Source organism: Gnatocerus cornutus, chromosome 8 (genome assembly GCF_029298725.1).
Source record: "Gnatocerus cornutus isolate USDA-ARS CGAHR chromosome 8, icGnaCorn1.1, whole genome shotgun sequence".
NCBI classification, from domain to species: domain Eukaryota; kingdom Metazoa; phylum Arthropoda; class Insecta; order Coleoptera; family Tenebrionidae; genus Gnatocerus; species Gnatocerus cornutus.
Genome location: NC_142240.1, coordinates 8,332,351 through 8,344,639, shown reverse-complemented (window position 1 = coordinate 8,344,639; position 12,289 = coordinate 8,332,351). Strand labels below are relative to the sequence as shown.

The 12,289-nt window shown below is 30.8% G+C and overlaps 1 protein-coding gene and 1 long non-coding RNA gene across 2 annotated transcripts; both read right to left on the bottom strand.

The window, feature by feature from the left end:
* Window positions 1-3,618: 3,618 nt before the first annotated feature.
* mRpL14 (mitochondrial ribosomal protein L14) lies at window positions 3,619-4,864 on the bottom strand. The gene is made up of 2 exons (XM_088043221.1): window positions 4,561-4,864; window positions 3,619-4,517 (listed from the first exon to the last, which is right to left on the bottom strand). The coding sequence occupies exons 1-2, from the start codon at window positions 4,769-4,771 to the stop codon at window positions 4,264-4,266; spliced, it is 465 nt and encodes a 154-aa protein (XP_087899347.1). The 5' UTR covers window positions 4,772-4,864; the 3' UTR covers window positions 3,619-4,263.
* Window positions 4,865-4,949: 85 nt separating this feature from the next.
* Window positions 4,950-5,789, bottom strand: LOC148169440 (uncharacterized). Its single transcript, XR_015770615.1, has 3 exons — window positions 5,703-5,789; window positions 5,088-5,651; window positions 4,950-5,040 (listed from the first exon to the last, which is right to left on the bottom strand). It is a non-coding gene; the product is annotated as an uncharacterized LOC148169440 (long non-coding RNA).
* Window positions 5,790-12,289: the final 6,500 nt, after the last annotated feature.

Below are 12,289 nucleotides of genomic sequence, written 5' to 3'. Positions count from 1 at the left end.
TGTTGAAGCTACAACGTTATTGCAACATATACTTCTTTTTATTTCGATGGCAAACCTGTATGCTGCAGTAACTTTGCTCGTTTCGCCAACTGCTCCGACAAAATAATCACTGCACACATTAACTTATGGTTATGTGCTTCGATCATTATGTTGTGTCGCTTGTATAAAACAGAAATATTTCAATAAAACATTACAAATATTTTTTCGTCTTTGCCCCCAATCAACATTTCAAATTTACCGCTAAAAACCACCGCACTCTTGTCATTTCTGTACCGACCTCACATGCTAGGCAACCAACAATACACATCTCTTAAAATTTAGGGCAGCATTTTTCAGCACGACAGATAATATGAAATTAAAGTAAGTGTTTACGATGGAAACAATTGAAAAATCGACCAAATTATCAGTTGCAAGCAGAGATTTGGGAATTAATAGATGGGGGGACATAGTCAAAAGTCTTAGAAACATATCTACGACTAACTTTACAACTTTCGTCTTTGTCTGTTGCACGCATTCACTGGATACAATGTATACCTATCTCTCTCGCCAGGATGGAGAGTTTTTGATTGGCTAATTTTAAAACTTGACAAAAATTGTGATGTGTAACAGTTCACAGCAAAATGAGTAATCCAACGTACTGTAACACAAGTTCTTTTAGCACCATAAAACCACCGACGTCGCATACTATAGACGACAGAAAGTGAGTTCAAAGAGGAATTTTTGGCTCAAGACGCATTTGAACAAATTAGTGCGACAATTGTCGAAACAGATTTTGTAATAAGCGAAGAATATAAATGGTACAAATTAAGGACTAACTAGTGAAATATAAATTGATGGAATATTACAACTGGCATGTTTTTGAACTAAGTCGTTGTCTGTGGAGGAATTGAGAAGCAAGGTACAGTTCATCAAACGCTCTAGTGCGGTTATGGCTTTGACTTTTTAAATCGTTTACAGCCACTTTACCGCAAACCCCCATAAACATAATAACCTTCAAGTGGTTGGGTCTTATCTGCCTTGAAATGAACCGTAATAAATATTTTTACCCAGCTGGCCAGTCTTACAAATCGAAACAATGAAATTCCTCAAAATACGACTTGAAGTGCAATTATATGAAACTTACAAATAAAATTATAATAATTATTTTATAACTCGATTGATTGACACAGTAAACTTGTGGAATAATCTTATTATCTCACGTAAACTATAACAAGATAGCCAATTAGCCAATTATTCTGTTTCATTTATTTTTAAGATATTCGTATACATTTAAAACTATTTCTTTAGCTTCCGATGGTAAATGCATACGAGACATACGAGGCCCGATATCTACTTCGGGTTCAACATCTTCAACGCCAATTACTTCAACATCTCCATTAAAGTTCTCATCCTGTGGTTGAACCACCTCATCGATTTCGATAAATTCCATGTTGTCGCCATTTTCTTGAAGATCAAATTCGTTGTAATTCCAATGTCTCCACATAATGATTCTTTAATTATAATAAATGTAGTTCTAATTATATATAAAACATACCTTTATGAAAATAAAGATCTGCTATTGTTAGTCTTGAGAAAGACTGTTTGAAATTCGAACTCGAAACTCAGGAACCAAAAAAAATACAGAAAAAAGAAAAGACACACGTTGACGAAGCTGAATTTTACTAGAAACTGATTCTTTTCAAAAGTGTAAGCACTAAAGTAAACTCTCACCCCCACATTTGCCCTTTTACTTTAATTTTAAACCGACATAATAAAAGAAACTGGAAAGTCCCAAAAACTTGGCGTCTTGGTGAGTTTATATACCTGAGATAATCAGATTATATCATCCATTTTTATCCACTGTCCAAGAAAATCTCATCCCCTCATTAGCCCTTTCTTTGCAGTTTATGCGGGTCAAAGATCAAATATGCCGAAAAAACATTGAAACTTCCGGTAATCCAGAATTCCTAGACGTGTTGTGAATGTTGTGTCTTGATTATTGTTATCGGTCAGCTCTATTAAGTATAGCAATCAATAAATAGACGTCTAAAATCAGATAGTTTCAAAAATTAATGATAATTTATAATCATTCATCGCTTTATATAAATTAATGTTGATAATGAATTATCATGAAATAGAAACATTTAAAAAAAAAATCCTGTATTCGTATGATTAAAAATAATTGTAATTGTACCTAAAGTTTCAAATAACTGCTCTATCAGAATGATAAACGCTAGCTACTTTGAGGAATTTCATTGTTTCGATTTGTAAGACTGACCAGCTGGGTAAAAATATTTATTACGGTTCATTTCAAGGCAGATGAGACCCAACCACTTGATGTTTTTATGTTTATAGGGGTTTGCGGTAAGGTGGCTGTAAACGATTTAAAAAGTCAAAGCCATAACCGCACTAGAGCGTTTGGTGAACTGTATGAAAATCAACCATAGACTACAAAGTGCAGAGAAAGTGTATTATTATGCGATTAGCAAATGATTTATAATACAACGGAAGTCACCAAACATACGGAGAGGAAGAAAAACATGGATTTTGACTAAGAGAGAAAAGAGCAAGATTCAGTGGAAAGAGATATCCTAGTTAATAAAAATCCAAGGTGAACTTAACTAAGTTGGATAAATGGAGACACTTCAACTTCAAGGTATTAAAGAAATATAAATGGAAGCAGTAGAAAAATACATTAAAAATGGACAATTAGATTGTTGAGAACACTAAAAGAATATGAAGCTCAGAACTGGTTAACAAAATATAGACATTCCTGACGACAAGTAAGAAAAGAAAGAGAAACACGCTAGGAAATCAGGTGGCATTGTAGCAAATAAGATTATGTTTAAGATTTAGACAGACGCGAAAAGATTGACAATGAGTCGAAAAGAGTAAAAGAAGATCGTGGCAGTCCGAGAGAAGACTGCGCTCTTTTCTTACACTCTGACGAGGAACAAAATCAAATTGATGTTAATAGTTGCAAATACATCTTAAAAGGCACCTACTGCATTTTCTTCTTCAGAAGTCTGGGTCTAATGTGAAGTTTTCTATGTTCTTACAATTAGTCTAAGCTGTTTGAATTAGCTTTTCCATTTTGCCAGATTTCTGATGTCAGACTAGAAAAGTTAGTCACACGTTGGTAATTCTGATTTTGTCAATAGTGTTTGATCTTAAACCTATTGAAAACGATGTTATGCACACTAAAAATTGTATCAATATCGTTTAATTGTGGAGCTATAAATGATCAGTTTTGCCGCGGGAATCTCCACTTGATGTAGAGAAGCTTCGGCCTATTAAGGAATGAAAGTTTCAACAATAAAAGACAGCAAAACGAAATCAAACTAGTGATGAAAGAACTTTGTCACAAAATTTAGCAACATACAAAAGAAATAACGTCTAAAACCTTTAAATTCACAAAATTTTGCATTGAAAGTTCTTTATTGACATTAGCTATGACAATTTGGATTTGCCATTTGAAATTCGAGTAACGATCTACGTCATGATCCCTGATTGGTTCCATCCTGGCGAGAGAGACAATACTCATGTTTTGTGTAACGTATGTCCAGATTTCCATAGTGACCGGATCTATTATTTTCCAAATCTCTGGTTGCAAGACACTATTTATATAGAACGACAAAATAAAAGATTGGACGAATTTTATTTTCCAGTAAAATAAAAAAAATCGGGCGGCAAGTTATATTTATCAAGACAATAAAGATATTCTCCAGGCAATTAATTGATTCCACCTGGTTGTTTAATAACTTCAACGACAAAATGCAACAATGGCAGACTAAACAATTTTTTAACGACAAATTTTAATTTCTCGACAGGCACAGCAGAACAACAAAATAAAACCAGCAAACGGCCGAACGTAGGAGATAGAAAAAAACTCAAAATCAGACAAACAAATTTTGAAAATATCTTGCACTACAGTTGGAAAACATTAGTTTGCCGTTTTTAATAGATTGCACGACTGGTAATTTATTTACTGGTTGTGAGGTGAAATTTGTTTGTCGCCGATTTTAGCCATTCTGTCAAAGAAAACAATAACAGTCGTTGAAAACATTAATATTTGTCGATCACATATTTTTTTGTCGTTAAAATTATTATTTATGTCTGACATTCACCTGTTTCATCGTTCATACTCTGTCGTTCAGTTATTTAAATTTGTCGTTGATTAACAACTAATCAGTCTGGGTTTTTCTATTGGGAAAATCTTTATATTTGTCGTGCTCTTACCCCTAAAATTTATTCTACGTTTGAATTTAATACAAAATTATCCCCTCAAACGAACTTTGAAGCAATTCCTAATAATTTCGTGTAGTCAGCCCCCTTCGCATGAGTTTTTTCTTTCAAAATTGTCCTTAATATTGTAGGAATAGGCACGTGAATTCTTGTCCCTAAAGGAGTCCCAGTGTCGTCAATCAACACGATATTATTACTATCAAACTTGGGGACCTTTGTCTTCTGTTTTTGCTTCAATCCCACTAAAATTGCCTTCTTTTTTTCGCCCTTGATTGCAACCAAGACTTTATCTCCTAAAAACTGACTAAAAACCAGATAACTATTTTTTTGACATACCTATAAATCCAACTCCTTGTTTATTATAAACGTGGATGCAACGGGGTGGTTTGCCCTCAGCCATGGCCCTTTTCCCAATTTCACTGTTGTCCACGACTCGAAGTCTTGCGAGTTTTCGAATTTCGTTACATGTTGCAGAAATGTGAAAATGTTTCGAGAATGGGGGCACCATCAACGGGGATATCCTCAGAAAGGATTGCGGATTGAACATTTTTAGTTTTTTCTAGAAATTTGAGGTTAGGCGCGTTCGATTGAAGGAGATAAAACAGAAATCTGTAATTTGTTTTTTGTACGACTAGTGGCCACCAGAGGGCTGCTTTGAAATAGTGTGACTATAGATGGCGCGCCGACAATTCAGCGGTATTCAAACAACAAATAAAACGAAGAAAAATGATAATCTCGTCTGTATTTATAATATAAGTACAATTAAATATTGATAATATTTCGACAAATTAACTGGAGGTTTTCTTCGGGCCCTCACTGCAAAATACAAATTAATTTTCATTTTTTACTTACTGAGAACTTACAAAACGAAACTTTGGTCGACAGGAATTTCCAACTCGTCCATAGCCATTCTGACACGGTACTCTAATAATATTCGCACTTTGGGGTATTTTCTTCGCATTTTTCAGCCCCAAATAATCGTCGAAACTGACCCAACGCGCGTCACTTATTGTCAACAACAGAATTATAACAGTGAAATGAAGGATTAAAAGCTTCGCGTTTTGATTCATCGTAAATAAACTGAGCTCAGTGAATAGTAAACGCAAAGTAAGATTTATCAACACATCCGATAAAGCTAATCTTGAATGCCGGAAAAACTTTCAAGGTTCCGCTTAGATTGATGAATTTTTGTTGCGACGCTCAATCTTTGAGATATGAATATGAATAGAAAAGAAGTCAAGGAGAAAGCTCTGTGATGCAATGATAAAAAATATCAACAGCATGGGCTCTTATCACCAATTTTGAAGTGATTTTGCAGTGATTGATAGGAAGGAGATAATCTCTGATTGGAATGTGTTGATTTCTAAAGTTGTATTAAAATATTGGGATTTATCTTACAGCGCAAATATTGGAACGGATTCACGGACCTAAATTGGTGAAGCCAAATTATTTCAGTAATTTATTTAATTAAGACTTACCTTAAACAGCAGAGTCAATCATGGGAAACTATTTCGTTTTATTCACACCTTTCTGGTTTAGTTCGGAAGACAAAGTTCATGGACGAACACGTTATTAGATGAAGGAAGGAGCGGGAATTACAAATTGCCAAGGCTCGCCAAGTTCAAGTCTTTCAGAGGACTAAAAAGAACTACAAGGCGAAAAAGTAAGAAGAGAAACAGACAGAAGAATCTATGATTTGTAATTTTATATTGTGCTTGGCTCGAATTCCGGCCTTCCGCCTTTTTCCCACAAGTAGAAATCCAGCGATCTGTTTGCGGTCTCAAGAAGTAGTGCATGTTTTCGGCTTGAATGACGTCGTGTTTGACAAGTCCTCAGAGTCCGTCCACACCTTCTTCAATGCCTGTCAGCCGTGACCGGTGATTGGACCCGACATTTACACAATGAAATCCTTAAATACTAAACACAAACATTCTCTTCGAGGTATTATGCACTCGTATAGTGTGTCCCATTGATGAAATTTCGATGATTTTCACGATTCCATACGTCCGGATGCTTGAATGCGCTTTTTAATAAATCACGGAATTTTAGGACAAAAAGTAACAGTTTTAGAATTATATGTTCAATAAATTTTGAAACTTCGATAATTTTAACACTAAAGCAATGAATTTTGGTAAACTTTTTAATTTATAGACGTTTGTTGACTGGAGCAAATTAGATAATAATTTTATAACAAGAGTTAATTATTTATATGTACTTAGAACAAACTTAAAACTCCAAAATTTATAATAAATTTCATAACTCCAAAAATTTCAACTTTAGAGCAATGAAATTTGGTGGGCTTCTTACTCTAAAAATATTAGTTGATCAGAGAATTTTACGACAATAAATGAAAATTTTACAATTATTTATTTCTAGGATAAACTAAAATTTCCAAAATTTCTAATAAACTTCGTAACTTCGATAATTTTAATGCTAGACTAATGAAATTTGATACACTTTTTACTCTAAAGACGTTTGTTAACCGTACAAAATTAGAGAATTTTAGAACAAGAAGTAAGGATTGTAGAATTATTTATATGTACCCATGTATGGACATTTTGGACAAACTAAAAAATTCAGTAAGTAAGTTTTGTAATTCCAACAATTTTGACACTAAAACAACGAAATTTGGTGAACTTCTTACTTTAAAAACATTTATTAGTGTCCTAAATTAGAGAATTTTAGGGCAAGAACTAATAATATTAGAATTACTTACTTTTAGAATGAACTAAAAAATTTTAAATTGCCCAATAAATTTCGTAACTCTAATCATTTTAACACTAGAGAAATAAAATTTGGTAGAGTTGTTACTCTAAAGACCTTTGTTGAGTCGACCAATTTAGACAATTATTGAACAAGAAGTAAGAATTTTAGAATTATGTATTTCTGGGATAAACGAAAAATTCCAAAATTTCCAGTAAACTTTGTAACTTCGATCATTTTAATGCTAAACTAATGAAATTTGATCCACTTTTTACTCTAAAGACGTTTGTTAAGTGTACAAAATTAAAGAATTATAGAACAAGAAGTAAGGATTGTAGAATTATTTATATGTATGTATAAATATTTTGGACAAACTAAAAATTTCAAAATTTTTAAGTAAGTTTTGTAATTCTAACAATTTTAACACTAGAAGAATGAAATTTGGTGAACTTTTTACTCTAAAAATGTTTGATAAGTAGCCTAAATAAGAGAATTTTAGGACAAGAAGTAAGAATATTAGAATTATTTATTTTTAGAATGAACTAAAAATTTCAAATTGCCCAATAAATTTTGTAACTCTAATAATTTTAACACTAAAGCAATCAAATTTGGTAGAGTTCTTACTCTAAAGACCTTTGTTGAGTCGACAAATTTAGACAAATATTGAACATTAAAAACATTTGTTGAGTGTATCAAATTAGAGAATTTTAGAACAAGAATTAAGAATTTTAGACTTATTTTTTTCCTAGATGAGTAACTTTTGTAACTCTGATAATTTTAAAGCTAGAGTAATGAAATTTGGTAGGGTTGTTACACTAGAGATGTTTGTTGAGTGCACTAATTTAGAGAATTTTAGGACAAGAAGTAAAAATTTTAGAATTATTTATTTTTAGGATGAACTAAAAATTCCAAAATTTCCAATAAACTTTGTAACTTCGATAATTTTAATGCTAGACTAATGCAATTTGATCCACTTTTTACTCTAAAGACGTTTGTTAAGCGTACAAAATCAGAAAATTTTAGAACAAGAAGTAAGGATTGTAGAATTATTTATATGTATGTACGAATATTTTGGACAAACTAAAAATTTCAAAATTTTTAAATAAGTTTTGTAATTCTAACAATTTTAACACTAGAAGAATGAAATTTGGTGAACTTTTTACTCTAAAAATGTTTGATAAGTAGACTAAATAAGAGAATTTTAGGACAAGAAGTAAGAATATTAGAATTATTTATTTTTAGAATGAACTAAAAATTTCAAATTGCCCAATAAATTTTGTAACTCTAATAATTTTAACACTAAAGCAATCAAATTTGGTAGAGTTCTTACTCTAAAGACCTTTGTTGAGTCGACAAATTTAGACAAATATTGAACATTAAAAACATTTGTTGAGTGTATCAAATTAGAGAATTTTAGAACAAGAATTAAGAATTTTAGACTTATTTTTTTCCTAGATGAGTAACTTTTGTAACTCTGATAATTTTAAAGCTAGAGTAATGAAATTTGGTAGGGTTGTTACACTAGAGATGTTTGTTGAGTGCACTAATTTAGAGAATTTTAGGACAAGAAGTAAAAATTTTAGAATTATTTATTTTTAGGATGAACTAAAAATTCCAAAATTTCCAATAAACTTTGTAACTTCGATAATTTTAATGCTAGACTAATGCAATTTGATCCACTTTTTACTCTAAAGACGTTTGTTAAGCGTACAAAATCAGAAAATTTTAGAATAAGAAGTAAGGATTGTAGAATTATTTATATGTATGTACGAATATTTTGGACAAACTAAAAATTTCAAAATTTTTAAATAAGTTTTGTAATTCTAACAATTTTAACACTTGAAGAATGAAATTTGGTGAGCTTTTTACTCTAAAAATGTTTGATAAGTAGACTAAATAAGAGAATTTTAGGACAAGAAGTAAGAATATTAGAATTATTTATTTTTAGAATGAACTAAAAATTTCAAATTGCCCAATAAATTTTGTAACTCTAATAATTTTAACACTAAAGCAATAAAATTTGGTAGAGTTCTTACTCTAAAGACCTTTGTTGAGTCGACAAATTTAGACAATTATTGAACATTAAAAACATTTGTTGAGTGTATCAAATTAGAGAATTTTGGAACAAGATTTAAGAATTTTAGACTTATATTTTTCCAAGATAAGTAAGTTTTGTAACTCTGATAATTTTAAAGCTAGAGTAATAAAATTAGGTAGGGTTGTTACACTAAAGATGTTTGTTGAGTGCACCAAATTAGAGAATTTTAGGACAAGAAGTAAAAATTTTAGAATTATTTATTTCTAGGATGAAGTAAAATTTCCAATAAACTTCGTAAATTCGATAATTTTAATGCTAGAGTAATGAAATTTGGTCCACTTCTCACTCTAAAGACTCTAAAGACGTTTGTTAAGCGTACTAAATTAGAGAATTTTAGGACAAGAAGTTTGAATATTATTATTATTGATGAAATTTCGATGATTTTCACGATTCCATACGTCCGCATGCTTGAATGCGCTTTTTCATAAATCCAGGAATGCAGAATTGGAGGAGGTAAGTTCATAATGAGGGTTTACAATTAGAGATAATTAGAGCTGCAGTATTGCCTCTTTCCACATGCGGCGTCCAGATTAACTAACGAGCTTTAATTGGATTCAGAATCATAGATTTTATGATTTGTAGACAACATAGTCATGGAATGTCGCAGCCGTTCATTGAACTCAACAGAAAATCTTCTTTATCTTTGATTTCTCCACTCCTAATAAGCGCATCTCCATTTTCCCATTTGCGTAACTAAATACTCATCGTGCAGCTAATTCCTGCGAGAACGTGCTTTTCGTTAAATCGAACTTGTCCAGTTAATTTGGGCACTTGGTGACATCTGCCCCCTGCAGTGTGTCGCACAGCAGGAAAGTAGTTAGCGTTGCGACGGTAGCGTCGTCGTCGAATTTTCTATATAGAGGACGCGTATGTCATGGCGTTTATTAACTTTGTTACATTGTTAGTTACTTGTTCGCAAATTACCGGAACCCGTTTGCCCAGGCACGTATTCCCACCGCATCGAAGGGAAGCTTTCATAAATGACATGTCATGGGCATATTTAACAAATATTTCAATCAGAGGAAATAAATGGTTTCTTCACGGAGACGAGAAAAATCTGGATTTTTGAGAAAATTAAAGGAATTTGGATGACGAGGACAAGTCGAGGGAGCGATGAAAGTTTGTTGGGAATCGTGGGCCGGTCCTGGAGCGACGGCCACCGCTTTAAAATGACTTTTATGTCCGATTGTTTAATAATCTATGTTTTATTATATTGTTTAGCATCCATAAAGCGGCTCTTTATGGACGGCTCTGTAATGATACAGATAGTTAAGTAATTATAAATAAATTATTGGTAAAATACAAATGGGTTTAATACAATTGCACTTTTAATGTAAACAAAATTCGTAACCAAACCACTAAAAACAGCAAATATTAACGCCAAATCTCATTCTTTAGAAAGAAAATTGTTCTTACTACAATCGAAAATAAAGTCTTGTACGTAATTCGTATATAATTATGCTTTGTAGACTCGCCCACAAAAACATTAAGTATGAATTTCTTATATAAATAGCCATTGCTTGACTTGGAGTTTTTTTATTAAAACGATTAGAATTTCTTGTTTCTTACTTTATTTTAATTCCAACTTTTTAAAATACAGACCAAACTTCAGTAAAATAATAAAAATAGAACTTCAAAGAGAAACAAAGGAGGTGAAGAAAGAAAATAAATCAAACGGAATTTCGAGAACATTGAAAGAAACAAAGATAATGGAAAATGAAATATAAGAGATTCTAGAAGAGAGACTAAAGAAGAAGACTTTTTTTTTAATTATTTCGAAATTAAATCGCGTTTCTGACATTTGTGAATTACATAGAATGTCTCAAAACTTGCGCAAAATACTCGTATAACAAAGAATGATAAATTAGGATAAATAATAAATTAGGAACTAAAGATTTTTAAATTTTCAATAAATTTAATGAATTTTAACTCTAGAGCAATGAAATTTGGTAATCTTCTTACTCTAAACACGTTTGTTGATTACAGAATTGTTTATTTTTAGATCAAACTAAAAATTTCAAAATTTCTAATAAAGAAACTCCGAAAATTTTAAAGCCAGAGTAATGAAATTTGGTGCACTTTTTAGTCCAAAGAGGTTTTTTGAGTTGACTAAATTAAAGAGTTTTAAGACAAGAAATAAGAATTTTTATTATTTCGAAATTAAATCGCGTTTCTGACATTTGTAAATTATACACAATGTTTCAAATTTGGCATAGAATGATAAATTAGAATTTTATTTTGTGGTTTTACTTCGATAAAATTGACATTTATTAAACATAATTTTAACGCTAGAGTAATGAAATTTGATAGATTTTTTTATTCTAAGACGTTTGTTAAGTGAACTTAGAAATTAGAGAATTTTAGAATAAAAAGTAAAATTTTTAGAAATATTTATTTTTAGGATGAACTAAAAATTTTTAAATTTTTAATAAATTTCGTAACTTTAATAAATTTTAACTCTAGAGTAATGAAATTTAGTAAACTTATTCTAAACACGTTTGTTGAATGCAGAAATATGTATTTTTAAATCAACCTAAAAATTCAAAATTGTTTAATAAAGAAACTAAAAATTTTAAAGCCAGAGTAATGAAATTTAGTGGACTTTTTAGTCTAAAGAGGTTTTTTGAGTTGACTATATTAGAGAATTTTAGGACGTGAAATAAGAATTTTAGGGTTATTTATACAGAATGTCTGGAAATCGGCGCACCACTTTGCAACGGGATAATTAGGTGGTTCCTCAGAGTATCAAAAAAATGTTAAAAAAAAAACAAATTGTTGAGTATTTTAATTAAAAAAAAATATAGGAAAAAATTAAGAACTTAGAAATTGTTTATAGATATTATAGGTATTTAGGACAAATTAAAAATTTCAAAATTTTTAATTAACTTCATAACTTTAACAGTCTTAACCCCAGAGCAATGAAATTTGGAGACCTTCTTATTCTAAAGTCGATTGTTGAATGTGCCAAATTAAGGAATTTTAAGAAAAGAAATAAGAATTTTAGAATCATTTTATTTCTAGGATTAACTAAAAATTTTCAAGAAATTTTGTTACTTCTATAATAATAAAATTTGACAATTTTTTTCTAGATGAACGATTATTGAGTGTTCTATTTTACAGGATTCTAAAATTAGATCTATCAATTTTACGTTTTTTTTTCGTAATTTCAACTTGAAATTTTAGAATTGATTTAATGTAAAAATTGAAGACATGGATTTTTTTTTACCATTCTTCAGGTGGTCTATGGTATTGTACGAAAACACA

Bases quoted from the DNA above. Each gene is read 5' to 3' on its own strand.
- mRpL14 (XM_088043221.1), bottom strand. From the start codon at position 4,771: ATGTTCAATCCGCAATCCTTTCTGAGGATATCCCCGTTGATGGTGCCC. The intron at 4,518-4,560 runs GTATGTCAAAAA...GTCAGTTTTTAG, and splicing joins ACAAGGAGTTGGATTTATAG to GAGATAAAGTCTTGGTTGCA.